The sequence below is a fragment of the Lissotriton helveticus genome, chromosome 5_1, assembly GCF_964261635.1.
Source record: "Lissotriton helveticus chromosome 5_1, aLisHel1.1, whole genome shotgun sequence".
NCBI lineage: Eukaryota > Metazoa > Chordata > Amphibia > Caudata > Salamandridae > Lissotriton > Lissotriton helveticus.
This window is the reverse complement of record NC_136065.1, coordinates 796,875,317-796,898,055: the sequence shown is the minus strand read 5'-3', so window position 1 is coordinate 796,898,055 and position 22,739 is coordinate 796,875,317. Positions and strand designations below refer to the sequence as shown.

At 43.6% G+C, this 22,739-nt stretch overlaps 1 protein-coding gene and 1 pseudogene across 17 annotated transcripts in view; one reads left to right on the top strand and one right to left on the bottom strand.

Annotated features, from left to right (window-relative positions):
* CCSER2 (coiled-coil serine rich protein 2) overlaps positions 1 to 22,739 on the bottom strand; it is a 556,848-nt gene that overhangs the window by 417,301 nt on the left and 116,808 nt on the right. For 5 of the 17 annotated variants that reach the window (XM_078643271.1, XM_078643272.1, XM_078643284.1 and 2 more), the window contains one exon: positions 5,829 to 5,936. The exons of the other annotated variants lie outside the window; for them this stretch is intronic. In XM_078643271.1, the coding sequence (XP_078499397.1) occupies positions 5,829 to 5,936 (108 nt within the window). The remainder of the gene's footprint in view (positions 1 to 5,828; positions 5,937 to 22,739) is intronic. 17 annotated transcript variants of the gene reach the window in all.
* LOC144756472 (LHFPL tetraspan subfamily member 5 protein pseudogene) lies at positions 9,996 to 10,550 on the top strand (annotated as a pseudogene).

Genomic DNA, 22,739 nt, shown 5'->3' with positions numbered 1-22,739 from the left:
GTATGTAGGGAATTGGGAGTGAAGGATCATAGATCAGCCCTGCGTATTATTTCAACTAATACTGTCTCCATGTTTATCATCTGCGGGGTTGCCAAATATCTAGCGGGCGCTTGGTTAATTCGCTCAAGGTTGTTGGGCAATGTATAATTCTCTTTTTAGAAAGAATGTACTGTTTTTAACTTTGTTTTACCCTTGCTGTTCTGGATGGAATTGTAGTATTATCGGATGGATTGTTTTATGTATTTTTTTTAATGTTTGTACTTTTATGATATATATCTATCGAATAAAGTATATGACTTTGATTCACCTCTAATAAAATCTTTCATGGTTTCCCAAACCAGAAAAGGGTGAGCTGATCCTCGACTGATCGATGTAAATTCCTGCGTTAGTGTACGTAGATATTGTGTGTAGGCAGAGCAACCTAATATGTATTTCAGAAAATAACCCCCAATCATAATAATAGGTAGAACAACAGTGCTTAATTCTAGCAACATATTGGTGAAAACCTGGGGATTCTGATTATTGGGTGCATATACATTAACTAAAACAAAGTGGCTATTTCTTTCATAATCACCTGTTTCCCCAATTAGCCACCTACCCTCCCCTTGTCTGAATTAGATTGTGTAACTCTAAATGTCTAATTGAAAATAACAATAGAGACTTCCCTTTGGCCTGAGCAGTAAGTTAGCGCGAACTTTATCATAGATTCTGGGTACAGTATAACCTCTGCAGCATTTAGATATATTATGAATATCAGCCTCCTTTTCGTGAGATGTGTCTCCTGCAGGGCTAGTATATTGGGTTTCATCGGCAAGCTCCTGAAAAAAACGGCAAGCTTCTGAAAAAACCTTAGTCTTCTTTCTCCCACTTCTCAGACCATTGATTTTCTATGATAGAATACTAACCATTCCCCGTCTCTAATTTCTTGCTACTCGTATGTTAATATATGTATATACGATCCATCAGATGTTTCCTGATTTCCAGACTTTAGATATACATTTACTCTCTTTTTTGGTCAGCCCCATTCACCACCCCCCATTTCCTTTCCTTCCTCATCCACTCTCCCAACCCCCTCCCAACCCTCCCAAAGGCCTCCAAGGAGCCCCCAGCCTGGCACTGTTAGAGGATGGAGACCACCCAAACTGCTGAGATGTCACACCTATAATCCAGGAAACACTGGAGTAGCATATCCCACTCATTAAAAAGCCTTAAAAAATTAGTACATATTCCCTTTGCCCTTCTACTGTCATTAAGACCCCTTTAGCATGCAGCAAAATCAAAATAGTCAAATCAAAATGTAATCAAAAACGTAATCAGTGTGTAGTGCATTCAACATCCAGGAATCTCCTCGCTTGTGTGGATTCGAAGAATATGACCAGGGATCCTTTCCAATTAATTTTAAATGGAGGAGCCACTTATAAAGGAAACTGGTATGGAAAGAGCCTTAAACCTGGGAATTTGAACCCTAATTTCCTGCATCCTAAAAGCAGTCTTCCAAACCAAATCCTGAAAAATAGAGAAATATTATCCCTCTGGTACGGTAAATCTCAGACACCCTCTAGCAATGGTGAGCATTCTTCCTTTAATGTTGAAATCCTGAAACTTGGTGATGGTGGGTGGGGGCCGGGGGGGGGGGGGGGGGCTACTGCCTGCCTTATATGGGCCTGTTCGGACCCTATGTGCTCATGCAAACAAGAGTAAGTTAGTAGACCCTTGTTCACTGTCTCAAGAACGGCCATGAACATGAGTAGAAAAGAACTTGGCAAGTCTCTTAAAGCCAACTCTGTGAGATTGGTGCCGCCTGCCAACTCTGAACCATCTGGCACTCTCTCAGTGCACAGATTAGATCTGCAGGATCAATTCTCGAAGTCCTCACACTTGCGTAAGAGTTCTGAATTGTTCTTCAATGGCTTCTTTATTCTTTTTCACATAAGATAATACATCCTGCAGAGACTATCTTAATCTAAATAGTTTTATTAGTAATGACAAGTTCGTGATTTGCTGCTCAACCAAAATAACTTTGTGTCAAATTCAGCAACCTGTGCAGTGATTGCTTTTGACCAAGCAAATTTCTTTTAGCATAGTCTTGAGCATGGATATGGTAGGCGTCGATGTTGAGAAGTGAATGGAATTTTCCTCAGATTCCTCTGCTTTTGATGTATGGGGTTCCTTGCCAATTTATACAGCTTTTCCGGGGAACGCTGAGTTTAATGCATAAGAGCATAGCTAGCAGTTAGATTATAATTCAATGGTCCTGCCCTTTGATGACATCTTAGAATATACGCTTTCTAGGTTCTAGCCTAAGCCAAAATGTAGAACTTTCTTTGAGTACTCCGGTTGCAGCTCTCTATCTCCACAAGAGCATGGGTTGTGATGTTAGGTAAGCTGCGCCTGGAAAGTAAAGGCTGAACAATGCTGTTAAATCTACATGAGTGAACGTTTTGAGCATTTGAATGAGCTGTGCCAAACACCAGCATTTGCTTCTCTCCCTGCCTCCTGTACTATTGGAAGGCAACAGCTATGTTGGCAGCTTATTCTGTAGAATTGGTGCAGTATCTTCTAATGTAGATTAAAGTTTGATATTGAGTGCAGATTCTGTTTCAGGAGGGTTCAACATGATTACTAAAAATTCCACCACTTAGTCCCCTGCCTAGAAGTAGTCGAAGCGCCCCATTCACCCTTTGGATGGAAGGACTGGGTTTCAAAAGCCCTGGCAACGCTGTTCTCAGGGCTATGTATTATGAATGTTAACCTAACAAAGTTAGGATTTTTACCCAAGGGAATACTTGAGGCAGAGAGGCGGTGGGGAGGGTGCATCTGAACTTTGGTTGTCTTTATCAAAGTAGTTGTACTAAAGCAGAGGTTAGAGCCAACCGGCGACTTAACCAGAGATAGGGTATTCCCATCAGCTTGTCCTGCACATTTGCTCTTAAGGTTATGTTTCCCAAGAAAGCCTCCTCTCCATATGTCTTGTATCCACTCTCAGTATTGCTGTGGCATAACCAAGCCGGCATATCGAAGTCAACAGGAGAATCAGGGGATTCCAATGCCCAGAAATTGATGCAGCCACTAGTAAAGTTGGTTTATCCCCCTAGTTTCTCTCTTGTTTTTTTCAACCAGTAGCAGATAACAGCGATCGGAAATCAGCGCAGTTAGCAGAGCTTAAGTCAAGACGAGATCGGATCTTTAGAGCACCCGAAAGTAAATCGCATATTTCTGTCCCTCAATACACTGCAAATACACTGCAGTTCAAGCCTCACTGCTTCCCACAGGCTCCATAGAAGGTAATGAGCAGAGATATGTCGCAACCTAAAGACGCTGGCCGGTCGCAGCCAAAACAGCAGCCTTTGGGTCTCCGCTGTCCCCCAGTGCACATGTGATTGACCTCAGCATCTGCTTCAGTCTCTGCAGCTTGCCTCACCTCTTGCGCTCATCAGAAACCCTTCGCAGCTGCGTCCCCTCAGTGCACCCAATCAGGCTGATCATGTCATGCAGGACAGACAATCTGGCACACCGCACAGACTACTCCAAATCAGCAGGGGCCAAATGCAGCGGCATCAGGCAAGGTATGTCAAAATGCTGATGTGTAAATCATTGTGCAAGAGTCATGCTGGAGGATAGGGACATGATTTAGCTTGTTAAGAAATGGGAGATGCAGCTCACAGCCGCTACTACGCTCTTGTTGCAGTGTTCCCACTGCTGACCGCCATATTGCAATCCATTATTCAGCAGTTTAAACAAATCTTGGACATGGCTTGTGCTGCAGAAGAAGCAGCATCTCATGCTGATAGTGTCCGGCTGGGTCGAGAGGTCAGTATATCTTCTGGCCAATGCTAATTATGACATTTCACCTAAGTGGTATTGAGTCATCATACTTTGTACCTTAATCTGGGGTAACTCACCATCTCGCGAGGCCCGCTGAGGAGAGGCTACTTTTTGGAGATCCTTTTGTGAAGAAGTTGGATAAATCGGTCAAAACCTTCACTGGTTTGGATAATGCTTAATGTTCAGCCAAACACTTTCTGCTGGAAAAATGCATAGCTGGGGGCACTTTGCCCCACTCTCCAGTCAAGTCCCTTACCATGACCCCAAAAGGCATCAAGGCTTGCACCAACAGGGAGTCAGGCAGGTCCAATCTTTTCAGCCTTTTCAAGATTCAGGGCTACTGATAACCACATCAACAGGGGAAGTTTCAGCTCCAATGACCGGTTTAACATACCTAAATTTGAAGGGGAGTCATATCACTTTTTCCCAGTAAGCTCCCGGGGAAAGGGTCAGGGCCAGACAGATAAAAGAATTTCTACACCATGGGAGCGTGCTCTGCCAAGATGCCCCGAATCCTGGAAAAGGTCAGGCTAACATGTGAAGTTCTTTGAAACACCGCAGCCAACATCACATCCCAGAACCTTGTCTATTCCAAACAATGCAGACTGTCGTGGGTCAAGCTATTTAGAAGCTGCTGCAAAAGCAGGCTGCACAAGCCTCTTTCCTGAACGGGGGAGACTTTTTGAATGATATTTTTCTTGTTCAGAAGAAAGAATGAGACTACTGGCTCACGATAAATCAGACGTCAACAGCTGGTTACTTTACAGATATTTCAGGATGGAGGATATCTATATTTTGAGAGATCTAAGAGAAGACTATTGGATGGTACACCTAGACTAAAAAGATGCATCCCTAAGGTTTCTGTATTTCCTCGGATACTGATACTCAAGTATGTAGATACCTAATCATTATTTAAGTCTAAAAGGTAACCAACACAAACAAAGAAAAAACAGATATTGTCAGGTTATTATTTTTAGGGAATGGACTGTTTTCTTGCTGATTAAACAAATTGCTCTTTAATTGGAGGGCTTTGTGTGGTAATTTAGATTTTTCAGGTGTATTAGATGTTAGCACTTTCAATATATAAAATAGGTGTTTTATTAAAACGATGCAACTTTGAGGGCTAAAAACTGAATGATAATGCTATTTATGGGATATGTTTTATGGGTCCGCTACATTATGCTGTGTCTCAGAATTCAAATCCTAAAAATAAGGCAGTGAGACTACCTTGCTCTCATCCATTATAGGTTCCATTTAACAAATCTGTTTAATTAGTTTCTTCACCTGCTGTAGCCAGTGAGTGAGATGGATATTGCGTGAGGCATGAACTGAGAGATACAGTTTAATTTCATCAATAAGGGAGCTCATAAGCATTTAAGATGTTTTGGAATGTAAAGTTTACAACTTTTTATTGAAAACCTACAGACCATGTATCTTTGCAAATAAATAAACAAATAAATAGCCATTTATGAACGGCAAATAGAATGGTTTAATTAGACCACATACACCCTACCTCAAGTAAAGGATGGCGAAATGGAATGTTTAAGAGCTGAATTTAAAAACTCCAGATAATCATTCTGCAACATTTAAATATAAAGTATGCAAATATATTTTTGTTTCATTTTATTTCAACTTAACGATGCAATGCTGCTAGATTAATAATATGGGTTGTAGTAGGTGGTGAGAATGAGGATAGTGGTACAAAGAATGAGGATAATGGTAAAAAGACTGCGTTGGATTTATTTCTGCATTATATTCCTAGAATCAGGGATTCTGAGTTAACTCTAAATGTACCTTTGAGGGCTTTGATTTTCTCTTTTTGGAGTAACGTTTGGTTGACAAAGTGGTAATATACAGAAAATATTTAAAGTAAGCGATCCAATTAAACTTTAATGTTCTATAAACGTGTAAGAAATAGCACTACAACCATTTAGTTTAAGCTTAAGTTAAAACAGAACAATTGACAAAACTAACGGAAGGACAGAGGCAGCAAAAGGACTCACTCGCTATACGCAGTGCCTCATGCTCGGCCAAACAAGTGGTTTCTTCTGAAGAGCTTGTACTCTGTTGCGCCTTTCCATCCTCCATATCCCCTGCCTGCATAGTCCTCTCTGTGTGGAGGAGCAAAACTATCATGTTGTGATCTGATTGGACGATGCTAAAATCTAAGCAACAACACAGGTGTCCATGAATTAAGTTCCACAGCTAAACTGTGTTTCTAAGCTACTTTAAACCAAAAATAATTGATTCAGGTGGTGTACATAAACTTTAAACGCCAGCTTTCCATACCATAACAAGAAGTAAACAACACAATACTATTTACATGTAGTACTGAGAAAACAAACATTACATTGGTGGCACTGAAATAAGTAATAAATTATACAACTCTTGTAGAGAAAAGCGTCCCATGTGATTGTTCTTTTGATTTTGTTTACATTCAAAAGTGCATACAAATACTGGAAAACATTTACTTCTGTTAAATTAAAAAAAACTAATAATCAAAACGGCTAAAAAGAAGTCTTGTGCATTGTTTAAAACAGATGTGTTAAACAAAAAACTCAATCTTTCACCAAAAGAAGAGCAAATTAAACATACAGATTATTTCTTGGATGGCTGAGCTGGTGATTGAACACATACAAACAACTGAAGGCGTTTCAGACTAATCAGGCAGTCAAACTCATCTCCAAAAGAAAGGAGTGCATGCCCTCCTGCCTGTAGTGGAGATAGTACTACCACAAACAAACCAGGAACGGTTACTCACCTGTAGTAGCTCATTTGTTCCATAGACGTCCCTTCATACAAAACTACACTGTCTCTTGGGAAGAATAAACTGTGCAGTAGTAAGTTACTTACCATTGGTTGTGATCTTTCTGGTGGGCACAATCTAGCCAGACTCCTCCCCTTGTGAATGCCCCTCCCTAGGCGCTATACTGGATATCAAACTTTTCAAAGGTGGCACTATTCACTGCACCCAACACTATTCACAGAAGCAACGAAACTGAGCGGTAAATAGGTGCCAAACCTGCTCACTGAAGTCAGTTTTCCTTGAAACTCATCTGCACCATCAAATGTAGATCTGCTGTGACCTACAGATTGCACTGTGACAGTGGGGAAAATCTGTTTTTGAGACCTTTTGGAAGCCTAAATGCCTAATAAACAAGTTACTTACCTTCGGTAACGATTTATTTGTAAGAAACATTAACATATTTCTTTCAGATGACCCTTTTAGATCAGCAAAGAGCATGGGCGGAGGGAGGAATATGAGAATAGATAAAGTAAGTAAATTGTTCTTCTTATGGATACATCCAACCATAGATACATTTGGAACAGATACCAAAGCAGCATTTCCTAAAAGGTTGTGTTTAAGGAGTGGACTTACCCCAGGATCTCCTGCAGCATAAAAATGGGGCAATGGCACTCGCTGTGGACTTGATTATAGAGACAATATTACCTGATAATGGGGGAAGGGGGTAGGGGAGGAGGGAGGACAGATGTAGCAGCCTGGCAGATGTCCAACATCGGAACACTTCTCACCAATGATACAGTGGTAGCCTTGGCTCCAATGGAATACGCTCCTGGAAGGCTCCTTAGCCAGAGCTCAGCATGATTAAATACAGAGATGAATCCAAACGATTAAGATCCTCTTCTGGGCCGCCATTCTCTTCCTAGCAACAGCAAGTCAATAAATACTAATAATCTTTGTGTGTTTGATGGAGAAACTAGGACCAGAGGGATTTCCTGTGCCCTGGGATGGCCAGGAGCTGTCAGACGCACATGAGCCCTACGGCTCCCGGACGTCCAACGCATGCAAGGGGTTAAAAGCAAGACAATCGCTCAAGATCAAATTACTAAACTGGCTATGTAGACCAATTAGAAGGACGCTATAAAAATAGCCCCCAAAGAGGTTTGCCAAGCAGCTGAAACCTTGGAGATCCAGGATTATTCTCTTGTTCCAAGTTCACAAGGCAGAGCGGATGAATCAGACCTCTACCAAGTCAGAGAGAATATTTTTCAGTATTTTATGGTCAGAGGTGTTTATTAATTTGATATACCATTGGTACAGAATGTCACGTCATTTAATGATACTTCTTGGGTAATCGGGGCCAGAATAACCTAGTTAAAAAGCAATTTTATTTTCCCTACAGAACAGTTTATTGTTATATAACATTCCGCCAGGTTCTGTGGGACACTGGGTAACCCCATTACAATTAATGGCCTGACCGCATCCATGGCGTGGGAAACTAACATCCATCCACTAATAAACACACTAAAGGCTGATGTCAGGATGTGGTCTGCCCACCCAGTCCCCAATGGATCACTCAGCCAATTTCAAAATGTCTCCTTGGCCAGTTTCTAAAATGGAGAAATTTCCCTTTATACCTATTGCTATTATAGGGCTAGATTTAGGCAGGCCCAGCAGTATGTGAGTTAATGTCCCTAATTCGTCACAACCTCAGTTGCCCATATTTCACTTGGTATTAGAAAACCTATTTCGGTGAAATGGAGTGTAATGTCATCTATATAGCACTTTACAAAGCCGCTCCTATCGTTGAGTATGTTGAGCAAAATTATTGTGTCTCTGCAGTATGCCTGCACTCTGAAATTGGTCCTCTTCCTTAGTAATGAATCTTTCCTCAGGTTCAACTGATGTGAGGCCCAGTTTAAAGTCTGCAGTTTTTCACAATAGAAATATTATTCTGCAATTAGCGATTATATGTGGCAAATTGTCCTTGTGGTCAAATTTATTTGTGAATGACAATTGTGCATTTTGATCTAAATGTGTTTCTGGCAGCATAACTACATCTATGCTGTGTCTAAATAAATCTGTATCAGTTTCATCTTATTGTTTTTATATGCTTATAAGGTAGTACCCATTAATTTCCTAGACCTATAAGCGAATATATCATATCAAGGCAATTTTCTTTCTACTCACATGGCCTGTGCACACTGTATCAAACAGAAGACTTTACAACCTTTCTAGGTACAATCGTCATGTCCAAGGTAGTAGCCAGAAAATTAAAATAACCCCAACTTTGAGCCTCACCTCTAATCTTATTGGGTGAGCGAAGCAGGTAAGCCCTACCCACTCTAGACAAAGTCCCTTATTAACGCCTTCCGTTCATCTTTGAGCTTTTCACTAGGGGACATCAGAAGAAAAGTGCCTATGTTATGTTGTACCCATTCTGTTTTCCACTCAGTGTTGGAACTTGTTGAGGTAATCAAATAAAAATAATAAAATGTATAATAGCAAAAAACAAAACTAACAGGTAACGTATGGGCAGAGCTTGGGTCAACGTGTGACTGCACACAGTCTACGTTAATACTGTTTGGGTGCCGAGCAAAAACAATCAATCTAGATACTGCAGCAAGCAGGGATGGACGACGTCAGATGAGTCTGGATGTGGTGAGGAGTAGATGTACAATTAAATTACATTTTACACTTTTGTCTACTGTTCACATTTTGCTGTCATGTTTAGTTTGTAGCAAGAAATTACAATCAAGGTTAAATGCCAATAAAACAATTCTGAATTAGAGCAAAGAGGTCACAAAAGACTGAACAAATCAAATGCAGTAAAAATCCGTTTTTCATCAATGTATTGCATTTTTAGGTCGAGCAGACCTAAAAAGCAGGCGAAGCCTGCTTTGTCTGCGAAGACATCTTTTGCTGGCGTGTCTGTGGGAATGTGAGATGGTGTCCATGCACGAGCCTCTGCCGTCTCCGATTTGCCTTCGAGGGCGCGCACGGCGCTGTGCACATCCCCTGCCTGCCATTCACATGCTCTCGCAATCACACACAGGCAAAGTCACGCATGCGCACACATATTCCCACGCGCCCACACTCACCCCCCTCCCCCCCCCAGGAATACACACAGGCAGGCAGGCACACACACGCATGCACGCACCCCCCTCCCCCACCACTCACCGTGCTCTTTTCCGGCGCATCTCCACACGCGGGGCACTCCATGATGGGAGCCCCGCAACAACGAGCATCACTGGCCTCTTCCGGCCGCGTCACAGGCCCCGCCCATGTCACGGGCAAGGATGCCTGACTTCCTGGTTTCGCCCTCCTAAAACAGCGTCTCTTTCTGGGTGACAGTGAATGAGGTACTGCAATTTAAAGTGAATCAGCCCCAGCGTCGCCCTGAAGCGAGCCACTGACCGCGGGCGCCATGACCAAGATGCTGCCGGCCCAGGAGGCCGCCAAGATCTACCACACCAACTACGTGCGCAACGCGCGCGCCATCGGCGTGCTCTGGGCCGTCGTCACCATCTGCTTCACCATCATCATGGTGGTGATCTTCATCCAGCCCTACTGGATCGGGGACAGCATCAACACCCCGCAGGCCGGCTACTTCGGCCTCTTCAGCTACTGCATCGGCAACGCGCTCACCTCCGAGCTCATCTGCAAGGGCAGCGCCCTGGACTTCGCCAGCATCCCCTCCGGGGCCTTCAAGACCGCCATGTTCTTCGTGGGCATCTCCATGTTCCTGATCGTCAGCTCCATGCTCTGCTTCGGCCTCTTCTTCTTCTGTAACTCGGCCACGGTCTACAAGGTGTGCGCCTGGATGCAGCTGGCGGCCGGTGAGCTGGGCAGTGGGGGAGGTGCACGGGTGCAAGGTGAGGGGGCAGAAGGGGTTGTACCCCAGGACACGGCCCTCGTAGTAGGTACAATGCCTCGGGATGTCAGTAATTCGAGTGTCTTTACTACAGGTACAGTAAGGTAAAATAGGTGCATACCAGGGGATTGCGTTTGATGACTCCGTGCAGTGACAATGAAATGCTTGGGGGCGTGGTAGTCCCCCTCCCCCCCTCCCCCCCCCCCCCCCCCCGAGACAGTCACAGGAGTGCCCTGGGTGCCCTTCATTCCCTGCAATCATACAGTGAGCTAGGAAGACCGAGATGCCAAGTATGTTTATAGTAATGTCGGCGATACATACAGTGAAAAAGAACGTTTTAAACAGCCAGCCGCTCTAGCCCAGTCCGAGCTTTGCATAACACTCGTGTTATAAATTGAGTTTCCTACTGTAGTATCTCTTGTACTGCTCGCCAGACCTATCTCCTCTCCGTGCACTCTCAGTCAGTCTCCACCCTTGTATAACACTTGCAATGGAAACTTTCTTACCGTGGGCTCTCTTGCACTCTTCGCCAGCCACCTTTCTGATCCGTGCACTCTCAGTCAGTCTCCAGCCTTGTGTAACACTCTCGCAATGGAAACTGTTTCTTACAGCACGCTCCCTTCCACTCTTCAGCAGCCGCTTCCATGCACTATTGCCCAGTTTCCAGTCTTGTAATATGCTCTTTTCTATAGGTCCCTCTAGTTTCTATACACTCAATAACAGTATGTTTTAATGTGTTCGAGACTACATTCTATGTCCCAGGCCTCTCCTGTTCCATTCCCTCCGGCCCTCAGTTGGGCACTGTGTTTTCTACAGTTTGTAACTCTGTCCTAGTCGGTTCCACACATTTTTGCTCAATCCATTGTTTGTACCATGCTTTCTTAACCAAACCGCTGCCATGTTTTATGAATTCCTTCCAAGATCTCGGCCTGCCAATGCGCTTGCGCATTGCTGGCGGAGATTATAGTAAGGGCAAAAGAACAGTCTGCCAATGGCGGATCACGCACAGTTCATGTGATCTATGCACGTGCACAAACCAGCCACGTTACAAACCACCATTTGTCTGTCAGTGCCTCACATCACACTTCAAAGGCTGCGCTCCCAGCCCCCGCGTGCGCACACCAGCACTCTCCTACTTCCCCAACAATCCTCCCACGGCCGGCCGCTCTTCCCATTCACGCGCTCTGCAGGTCACCATTTGCCAGCATGTGGCCGCGAATTCCTTTTGTTCCCGCCCACCTCATACCCCTTTCATCTGCCATCCTACAATGTCATCCTCTTCATCTGACTCTTGTAGGTTCTTTCTCATCCGTCTAATCCTTTTGTCACAGTGCTCCTCTTTCTTCTGCACTTTTCTGTGTTTCTCTCTCTTATTCTGGAGTAAACTCTTGTCAATGAAAAATAGTTCCTGGTCCCCAAATATAAATACCGGCGAGCCCCACCTGCAACCAAGGGCTCAAGTTAAGCACTGATTAAATACACATAAGATTACAGGTTCCCCTGATCCGCCACATTCTTCTAGCTAGAAGCATGGCCTCCTGTCTTGGAGATTACGGGACCTCTCATGACGTGGCTCGCCTCCCCGCTATCGACCGCTACTCCAGGCTGCTCAAAATTCCTATGCACGGCTGGTTTCTCACATTCCTTGCTCCTCGCATTCCTCCCACCTGCTTCCCCAGCTACGGTGGCCCGCCGAGTCGACTCTACTGAACATTCCTCCGCATTGTTTGTCAGCACTTCCATCGCTGCCCCAGCCCACCTCAGATATCCGCGAACTTCTACTAATTCAATCTCAAATCAATGAATTACTAAAGCAGCCACGAAGATCAAGCCAGATTATAGCGCCTTAATATGAAACCCAAAGCGGATAGCGGCTCTCAGCGCTGCCCCGGATACTTGCCTGAGAAGGTTCGACCCGTCCATGCAGCATGGTTCAGGCCGTTAGACACATTGCTAAGTATTTTGGTCTCCGTGATGATAATAATGATGATTGAACCTATATTTCAGATTCCACCATGTAGTGCCTCTTGGCGCTAGTCCCTCGTTGTGGTTCTGTCACACTGCCAGATTCCACTGTCCTGACCTCTCTTCGAACACAGTGTGCATGTTTACGTTTTCTTGTTGGAATAGGGATGACATACGACAACTGGGTTCTAAACAACATGTTCGGCATGTAAACGTGTTTTGCTTTTTAATTCACAATCAAATATACAAGTCCAGTCTGGTCACTAGATAAAGCGCTCTACCAGGCTTTATTGATGTAGCCCTTTCCATGGATGTTTCACGAGAGCCATTTCCATTGAATGTTAGATTTTTCCATATTTTCAGCTGCAAGAACTTCCCTGAAACATGAGCCTAAACGTCTGGCTGTTGCATGTAGGCACTGACCAGGATAATAAGAGTGATGGCGGCAATAAAGAAGGCCTGTGTGCATTCCTCAGCCTTCACTGTTTGTTTATACGGGCGCTAGATGCTGTCTGCATTAAAGTCCTACTGACAGCAGCGTTCCTCTTAGTTGACTCCAATGATTCAGACTAATTTGCTTTTATTCGTTTTTGCTTGCCTCATGCTCCATTTTACACTCAATTAATCCCCTTCTTTCCCTTACATTTAATTTACACCCCCTGCCGCCACATAATTACACTGCACTGCATTCAATGCAAAATACACTCCAAATACCACTCAGTGCCACATAATTACCCGTCACATAATTACACTGCACTCCATGCAACATACACTCCAAATACCACTCAGTGCCACATAGTTACACGCCACATAATTACACTGCACTCAATGCAACATACACTCCAAATACCACTCAGTGCCACATAATTACACGCCACATAATTAGACTGCACTCCATGCAACATGCACTCCAAATACCACTCAGTGCCACATAGTTACACGCCACATAATTACACTCTACTGAATGCAACACATACTCCACACAATACCACTCAGTGTGACATAATTATATGCTACATAATTACAATGCACTCAATGCAACATACACTCCAAACAATAACACTCAATGCCACACAATTACACACCACACAATTACACTCTACTGAATACAACATACACTCCACACAATACCACTCAGTGCCTCAGAATTACACGTCACATAATTACACTGCACTCAATGCAACATACACTCCAAATACCACTCAGTGCTACATAGTTACACGCCACATAATTACACTCTATCTATCGCATCACCACAGCATCACTCAAAACCACCACAGCATCACTCGTCGCCACCACATCACTCAGTGCCACCACAGCAGCAGTCTGTGCAACCATTCAACAACAACTGGTTCGAATATGTTCTCTCAATGTTTCAAGATTTATTACAAATGTCATAAAAAGATGTTAATATTTCCCTTCTGTTCTTGGATTTTCGTCACAATAAAATACACTGAACATTAGCTTCACAAAAGTTATTTACAAAAGTTTAAGCTATTGCAATTATAAATTACAATAATTTTTATTTAAGTATTAATTATTAAAAAAATTAAAAGAAATTGTTATTTGTAAGATCAATACATCTAAGTCACGTAAATACAACACATAGTGCATTACAAATGCTATAGGTGTCATATTTGCGAAAGTTAAAAGTATTGGCATTGTAAATGACAAAGCTATTAATTTTGCTATTTTCAAAACCAACACATAAATACAAAATTTGTCATTTACAATACCAATAGCTCAAACTTTCCTAATGCGAGACCTATTGCATTTCAAATGCTTGTTGACACTTGCATTTATACACCATTCACTGGTTTCTTGTCTAATGTAAGACTACTCTAAAAAGAACTCAAAGAAAATGCATGTAGTGGAAACTGTATTATTCAATACATCAATGCATATTTCCAGACTCGTACCTTTAAAAATTTAGAACAAAATCCGGCAGCTAAACATATCATGACCCCCAATACATTACCATTAGGTAGCCCTTCAGTGACCATTGGGTAATGAGTCAACTGACTTAGGTGTGCATCTAATAAAATCAATACTAACTTGAGCATATTCACAGGCTGCCAAATAACCCTGCACGGCACGACTTATAAGAGAGAATTAACTATAAAGATGCCCTGATGCAGTTCATGGTTGACGTTCATTTATGCTGCAACAGAGAGAAGAGTCACTTACTCATGATATATCTACTCTGGCCAACCATGACACTTTCAGCTCACCACTACTCTCAATACATAAACAACTTATTTTTCGGTTTTATAATATTTTAACCAACAATGACCAAATTGCTAACTTGATTAAGTGCAATTACCATAAGGACCCTTGCTAAATGTGAGGTTTATTCCTATGTGGACAAAATTTAAAGCGATATTAAGATGCACCATATCTCCAAACTACTTTGCATGTTTTCATCATCCATACCTGCCAATACAGACTAAGAAGGGAGGGCACATAAGGGCATTTTGGGTTCAGGATATATTAAGAAGCAGGTCACAAAAAACACATTCTTCAAAAATTCAAAACATCAATTTTCATCACAAACTGCTTTTATATAAATGAACGCTTGTACCGGAATACCGCATTTGCGACAATGTGCATCCAAAGAGCCAAGCTGCAATAGATAAATTACCTTCCCAAGCATGTCAAGATCGCTATTCTAAGGTGTACTGTTGAACTGCGGTCTTCTAAGGATAACATACATTCTACAATGTTTTATGTTTTTTAACACATCATTGCCCTGAAAGCAGCTTGGTGGACATCTACATTTTGTTTATAGCCTTTCACAAGGAATTACTCATTACTTTAGAAGAAACAACATTACTTTCTTTGCTTCTTATGTCTGCAACAATTTCAAATGGTTGACACGAGCCTTGTATTAACTTTGCACATACAGGAGGACTGACCCTTTTATAGGTCGAGCCTAGGCAGCACATGCGCTGTCTCTTTTGAGACCTGCTGTATCTGCTCTATGCGATTTGAGCACGCCCACCATTTTTCATTTGTTAGTTTATGTGCAGTTCGGAAATGCCCTTGGCTACTGGCCCTATTTTGCAGGATTTCACCTCTGGCCATTTAGGGTGCTTTCGGTTCACTACTTGATTCTTTAGCATTGGCTCTGTTTTAATATTGTCATGCTATTCAGCTTTGCGAACAAAACAAACTCAGCCAAGGCCTGTAAAGAACGTCCTTATTTCATTTCTTGTCCATGGGGACTTAGATGTTCCTGTCCTCTAACATTCCTTCCTCCTCCCTCCCTGTTTTTATTATTGGTTTGGTTTTTCCGTACATTTAAAAATAATTCTCTTGGAAGAATAGTTCTAACATAAGTAGGCATGGGCTTCAGTGCTCTATTGCTGCCCTCCACCACCAGGACTTTAAGCATTCACTCAAGAATCGGTTGCGATTAACTAAAGCTCAGGGATGTGGTCTGCTAAAGGCCGATTACTTGACAGCTAAAGGCATGGGAACTGGGCAGGCATCTTAACAGTAGCTCGGCCCAACTCCTGGCAGCCATGGAAGCATTTAACATGCCTACTTTTCAGACTAACAACCAGGCCGGTGCCTCTAAGTCATTCTTGCTTCGCTTGTGTATATTTTTGTTATTCTGCTTACTGATGCCTCTAGTTTAATTCTAGATTTTATCAGGTCGTTGAAACCTACTTGGCGGCCTCACTTTCACTTCCCAACATGGCAGACAAACATTTAATTTAATAGGAGGAGGGTCGGGTGGGGAATTGACGTGTTCCAAATGGCTCTCCTGTATTTCAATATTCGCTCATCAGCTACAACCAAATCCTGTTGCAGTTCACACGGCAGCTTACCAAGCAGTTTTTACGGTAATCATATGTAGAACTCTAAAGGGTCATGTGTTCGCTTCATGTCACATGGATATTTTGCATCCAAGTTCAGACCAGATTGCAGTAGGTGTGTGCAAATATGGATATTACTGAATTAATCCACTGACGTAGATAACTAGATGTACCCTTGCCTGTTTTACAAGTGTTGTATTTGTCTTTTTCGTTGGCCTTAACGGATTCTCGAATTTGATGGGAACATATTCTATACAATAAGCAGGAACAGACTAGGGCAATTGGTCTGTAGGATTGTTTTGTAATAGACAAGAAATACAAGCTTCATGACATGGTAACTTAATTTTTATTTCTCAGATTCTAATTAGTTATATTTCATTGGCTCCCCACTGGTGCTGGTACGGACAGTATCTTTAAAAAAGAGCAACGTTGAAGAAATTGCTAATGCCTTTTATTTTCAAAGTAGGCCTCTGTTCATTACACCTTTTTTGCCATTAGTGATTATTTGCATCGATCTGGTAGTCGGCAAGCAGAAATGTACATAACTAAACGGAGTAAAAGAATGAAAGACCTTTTGTGATAGTTGCTATTTTTTGTTGCCCAATAGCAAAACTCATTCAGATGAAAGCAGGGACATGAAATGAAAACTTCAAAGTTAAGGTTAGCACAGTTAAAGAACCCAAATTCCCATGTATTTTATCATTAGACACGTCAATCGACATCTAGCGTGTATGGAAATAAACAAATACATGGCTATTTTACACTATGTATGCTCTACTCTGTGTTTTTGATGGTGGACTTCTATTTCTCAAACTAGTTTTCTGTGAGTTTCAACAAACTTGTAATTTCAAAATTAGGTGAAACAAACATAAAACATGTATTTGTCATTCCTGATTGCTCCTTTTGCACTTAGTCCTACATTGTTTAATGTTGTGTGTAGTTTGTTGTTTTATGACTGAAATACATTGCATATTTCTGACAGTACAACTCCTAACTCTTCTCAGACACCAATTGCTAAGGTTTTGGCTGTAGGTCTGTTGGTCTTTGAGAGTAGGGATGGATAGGTATGCACGGCAATTTCAGAACATAGCGGTACAATAGTTGTTTGTGTGTTTACATTGTTTCCTGCTTGTGTTTACATGGTAAATCAATTAATCATATAATTTGTAAAGCACACTACTCACCCGTGAGGGTCTCAAGGCGATGGAGTGGGGAATGCTGCTACTGCTCGAAAAGCCAGGTCTTGAGGAGTTTTCTGAAGGTCAGCAGGTCTTGGGTCTGCCTTAGGTGGATGGGGAGGGTGTTCTAGGTCTTGGCGGTGAGGTGGGAGAAAGATCTGCCGCCGAAGGTCGCTCTTCGGAAGCGGGGGACTGTGGCGAGGGCGAGGTCGGCAGAGTGGAGCTGGAGGGTGGGGGCGAAGAAGCTGAGTCGTCTGTTGAGGTACGTTGGTCCGGTGATTTGAAGTGCCTTGTGTGCGTGGGTGAGGAGCTTGATAGTTATACTCTTGTTGACCGGGAGTCAGTGCAGGTCTCTCAGGTGGGGTGTGATGTGGCTGCGGCGAGGGATGTCGAGGATCTGGCGCGCAGAGGCGTTCTGGATGCGGTGGAGCAGTCTCAGGAGTTTGGCTGAGGCTCCTGCGTAGAAGGCATTTCCGTAGTCCAACCTGCTGCTGACAAGGGCCTGGGTGACCGTTCTTCTCGTTTCAGTGGGGATCCACTTGTAGATCCTGCGGAGCAGGCGGAGGAGACGGCGTTGACCTGTTTAGTCATGGAGAGGATGGAGTTGAGGATGACCCATAGGTTGCGTGCGTGGTCGGTGGGTGTTGGGCGGTTCCCAGTGCGGTCGGCCACCAGGAGTCGTCCCAGGCCAAAGGGGTGGATCCAAGGATGAGGACCTCCATCTTGTCCGAGTTCAGCTTCAGTCAGCTGTTCCTCATCCATTCAGCAACAGCCTTCATTCCTTTGTGAAGGTTGGTTTTGGCGGTGTGGGGGTCCTTGGTGAGGGAGAGGATCAGCTTGGTGTCATCAGTGTAGGAGATGATGTTGAGGTCGTGCCGACAGGCGACGTGGGCGAGCGGTTCTATGTAGATGTTAAACAGAGTTGGGATGAGCCCTGGGGTATGCCGCAGATCTTGGTGGCTTCGGAGCGGAAGGGGGAAGGCGGATGCTCTGTGTTCTGCCGGAGAGGAAAGAGGTGGTCCAGTCCAGGGCCTTCTCTTGGATCCCGGCGTTGTGGAGGCGTATTCGTAGTGTGTGGTGGCAGACCGTGTCGAAGGCGGCCGACAGGTCCAGGAGGATGAGGGCCGCCGTTTCTCCGTTGTCCAGCAGGGACTTGATGTCATCGGTGGTGGCGATAAGAGCAGTCTCGGTGCTGAGGTTGCTGTGGTACCCGGACTGGGAGGGTCCAGGATGTTGTTCTCGAGGTAGCGGGTCAGTTGTTAGTGGACGGTCTTCTTGATGAACTTTGCAGGGAACGGAAGCAGGGAGCTGGGCCGGAAGTTCTTGAGGTCCTTGGGGTCCGCCTTGGGTTCCTTGAGTAACGTCGGCACCCGTCGCTGCTCCAAATTGCTTGTGTCTTAGGTGAGTGTTCAGCTTTGGCACAGCTCCCAGTTCACTTAATATCCCCAGGCCATGTCGGTAGGTGTCTCAAGCTGCATGCACTTTAGTTCACAGTCAGGTGTGCATTCAATAGGCACGGACATGCCAATCTTTGCACAGAGTGGTACAATAGTTGTGTGCATGTCTTTACACTATAGAGCACTGAGATTTTATGATGTTAGTCTATGCAAAAATTATTAGTGTGTGACACGGTCTGTGCAATAGGCCAGTGAGTTAGTTATATGTGTATATATGTGCTGTGTGGGCATAAAAACTGCATGTTTATCAGTCCAGGCACCAAGACGCATTGATTGGACATATATCGGTCTGGAATGGACAACAAATAGTAAGGCAGGGTGGGTTTGCTGGCCTTATCAGGTGTTATAATCTGTGAGTTGCATGAGTTACATTGTTTAGGCTTTGTACAGCGGTCCTTGATGCCTCAAACCAGAGGGTGGAAGGTAAACAGGCCGGGCCAAGCCAGCAGGACTGTGAGGGAGGCTCATGGGTGGTTGGTTACAGAGGCCACAGTTTTCGGTTCACATAATAGAGGAGAAAGCAACCTTTTATAACAGCAGCTGCTCTTTCAGCGAAAAATCAGATTTAGCCTGCAGGCACAGACTTATTTTATACTGCTCCTATCTAACCAGTGGACCACATTCATCGATACAAGTGTGGTAGGTATGGACCAGTGCTGTTAACATGAGTCGTAAGTTGACACGGATTGCTCTGTAAATTAGTGAAGCATACAGCTCAACTTGACTGAACAACACTTATTGTTGTTGATGTTGCTGGTGTGCATTGTTGTGCCTTCGTTGACACTTTTGGGATTGTTACACCCCAAAGCAGAGTGCATAAGGGAAAACTGTCTCTTATTTCATTATCGTGTATGAAGCATAGCTATGCGAGTTCAGACTACCAGTTGTACAAAAATAACATTTTATATAATGACTTCTCAAAGCAATACCATAATGTGCCTATTCATGTCAAAGCTTCCACCTTAAAAAACAGTAGATGTTGTAGCAACCAGGATAATGTGCTGCATGGCTTAATACTTTTAAGGTCCCAAAGGTGCGACAAATTTGATATGCCAATGCTTGTTTTGTAAATGTGAGCTTTTCTAACAGTGCAGTGGTCACCACACCTTAGATCACCTAAACTAGTTTTAAGAAAGCAGTACTGAGGAAGAGGCTCACTCTCCGCCCACAAGTTGATCTTCCACTCTCAAGTTTTTTAAAGTGTGTGGAAGTCTTGCACTTGAGTTTTGGCAAAGCTTCTGGTCAATAAAGTTAGCGTGAGTTGATTAAGGTGACAGGCAATAATCGAGGCATGGTACAACAAAGGAGTAAGCCGGGTTTATTTTACTATGAAAAGCATTTATCAAAGCCAATAGGCCTAAAAAGGTGGATTTACATTACACTGCGTTGAAGCCTGCAGTTATTTCGCAGATAGAAGCACACAGATGACAGCAGCAGGCAAGGATTTCAGTGCTGGCGACCCCCTCTGGTAAACCTTGATGTAGAAGATACGCACTGTGATAATTCCATTGATGCGCTCTTAGCAGGGCTGAATATTGTTTTTTCAACTGTAGTTTTTTACATGCTTGTAATCTTATGACTGACGTTTGCCTTGTGGGAAAGCTTAGGCTCAAACCAGTAAGCCTCAATTGGTTATGGTGAGAGGCCACAGATCAATGCCAAAGGCCTGATTGATTGATTGATTGATTGATTGATTGGTATAAGTTAAGTCAGATGCCACAGTTCAAATGTGTTTATTATTAAAATGTTACGATAAAGGCAGTAAGGTTGACATCTTTATTATGCAAATCATATGCTAAAGCCAAAAGACATCGAATGGGGATTTTCGCCTTACTGTTAATACATTATGCCAGTGGTAGCCTTTTGACTTCTGTGGAACATCCACTGAATCATTACTGGAAACCGAGGAACACCACTGAGTCATTATTGGAATCCGGGGACCCGGCTTAAATAAGTTCAATGACCTCCGTACCACAGGTTACTAACCGCTAAAATAGACATCTGCTGCTAAGATTGTTAATGCTTATTTTAATGCAAGCATATACCAGCCACCTTAATGCGGCAGAATTAATGTTATTGATTTCATTACTTTGATGTATCTTGTCTCTCCTTGTTGAGGTTGGGTGTCTGTGTTATTCCGGATTAGTGCGTGACGAATGCAATTATATGTCACTGGGCGCAAGCATGAGTGACAGAGGGCATAAATGATGGCTCGAATGTCTAATCTAACCAGTGACGCAAAATGCACTTTCAGTTAAAATCCAGACCCACTGGCAAAACCAGCGCTGGCTCTTCGATTGCTGGGGCTTCAGGTGGATTGCAGGCACTTCTCTGTAGCAATTTGCAGCATGGTCATGTGTCAAGTGCAACTCAAATCATGCAACCCAAACACGCTGAGCATGCATTCCATTCTCTGCAAAACCACCATGGAAAGTCAATTACTTTTCCAATGACTACTATCACGAAAACGCTTGAAAGTGCAATGTATGTATGGGTCTCCAATGAAGGTTTGGTTTAGGATGGGGAAATTAAGATGCAAAGTGAGGGCCCTTACTAGACACGTGAACAAAATGAATGGATGTTTAAGATGTGTAGTGGTACCTATCTAATGGACTCCAACAAATTTGTTTTTCGAAAGCAATATAGCGTTTGTTCCTCTTTTCATTCCTCTAGCTTTGTCACAATAACAGCCTGTTGCACACATTACTTACCTTCGGTAACAATATATCTGTAAGAAACATTAGTTAGTTATAGATTCCTTATCTTAGTATTACCCCCAGGCGGCAGACTGGATCCGGAAAGTTTTTTCGCCAGCAATACCTCTGCGCGTCGGAAGGTGGCGTTGGTCGGCTCCGCGACCGGTGTCATGGTCGCCGGGATGACGTTGCTGCAGCTACTTAGACTCCGCCCTTGCGCGCTGACGTCAGTTCTGTACACGACTTTCCGTGCCAGAAACACATAGCCATGCAAGACACTGACCATTGGTGCACAAAACTAGGGCCCTGAAAGGATGTCCTTAACCCTAGAAATCAGTTCGCAGAACGGGAAGGGATGGGTGGGGCAGTAAGGAATCTATAACTAACTAATGCTTCTTTCGAACCAAGATCACACCAGAAAGTCCTGGAGAACAGAACGGCCAAAGAAGCCACCTCTCCGGACTTGGCTGTCCTGAGAGTAGTGTTTAGTGAACGTGTGCAGCGATGCCCAGGTGGCTGCCTGACATATGTCATTCAGAGACACTCCTCTTCCCAAGGCAGTAGTGGCTGCCTTTGCCCTGGTGTAGTGAGCGCGTAGCCCGACTGGAGGCTCCTTTTTAGCCACAGAATAAGAAGCCTTAATACACACCATGACCCATCGAGAAATGGTGCGTGTGTGTACTACCCAGCCATTCTTTGCACCCACATAGCCAACAAAAAGTTGATCATCCACTAAGAACTGTTTTGTGCGATCCAGATAGAAGGAGAGTGCACGCTTTGGGTCCAGACAGTGGAGCCTCTCTTCTTCCTTTGAAGGATGTGGATGCGGAAAGAAAGTGCGCAAAGTAATGGTCTGCCCGATGTGGCAGGCAGTGACCACCTTAGGAAGAAAGGATGGACTGGTCCTAAGATCCACCTTTTCCGGATGAACAGAGAGGAAAGGGGGTTTTGAAGAAAGACTGGAGCTCACTCACTCTTCTAGCAGAAGTGATGGCTACCAGGAAAGAAGTTTTGAGAGTCAGAAGGTGTAAAGGACAGATATGCAGTGGCTCAAAGGGAGCACACATGAGATATGTTAGCACAAGATTCAAGTCCCACTGAGGCATAACTAAGGGGATCGGAGGAAAAAGATGTGTTAAGTCTTTTAGGAAACGGTTAACAACCGGGGACTTGAAAAGAG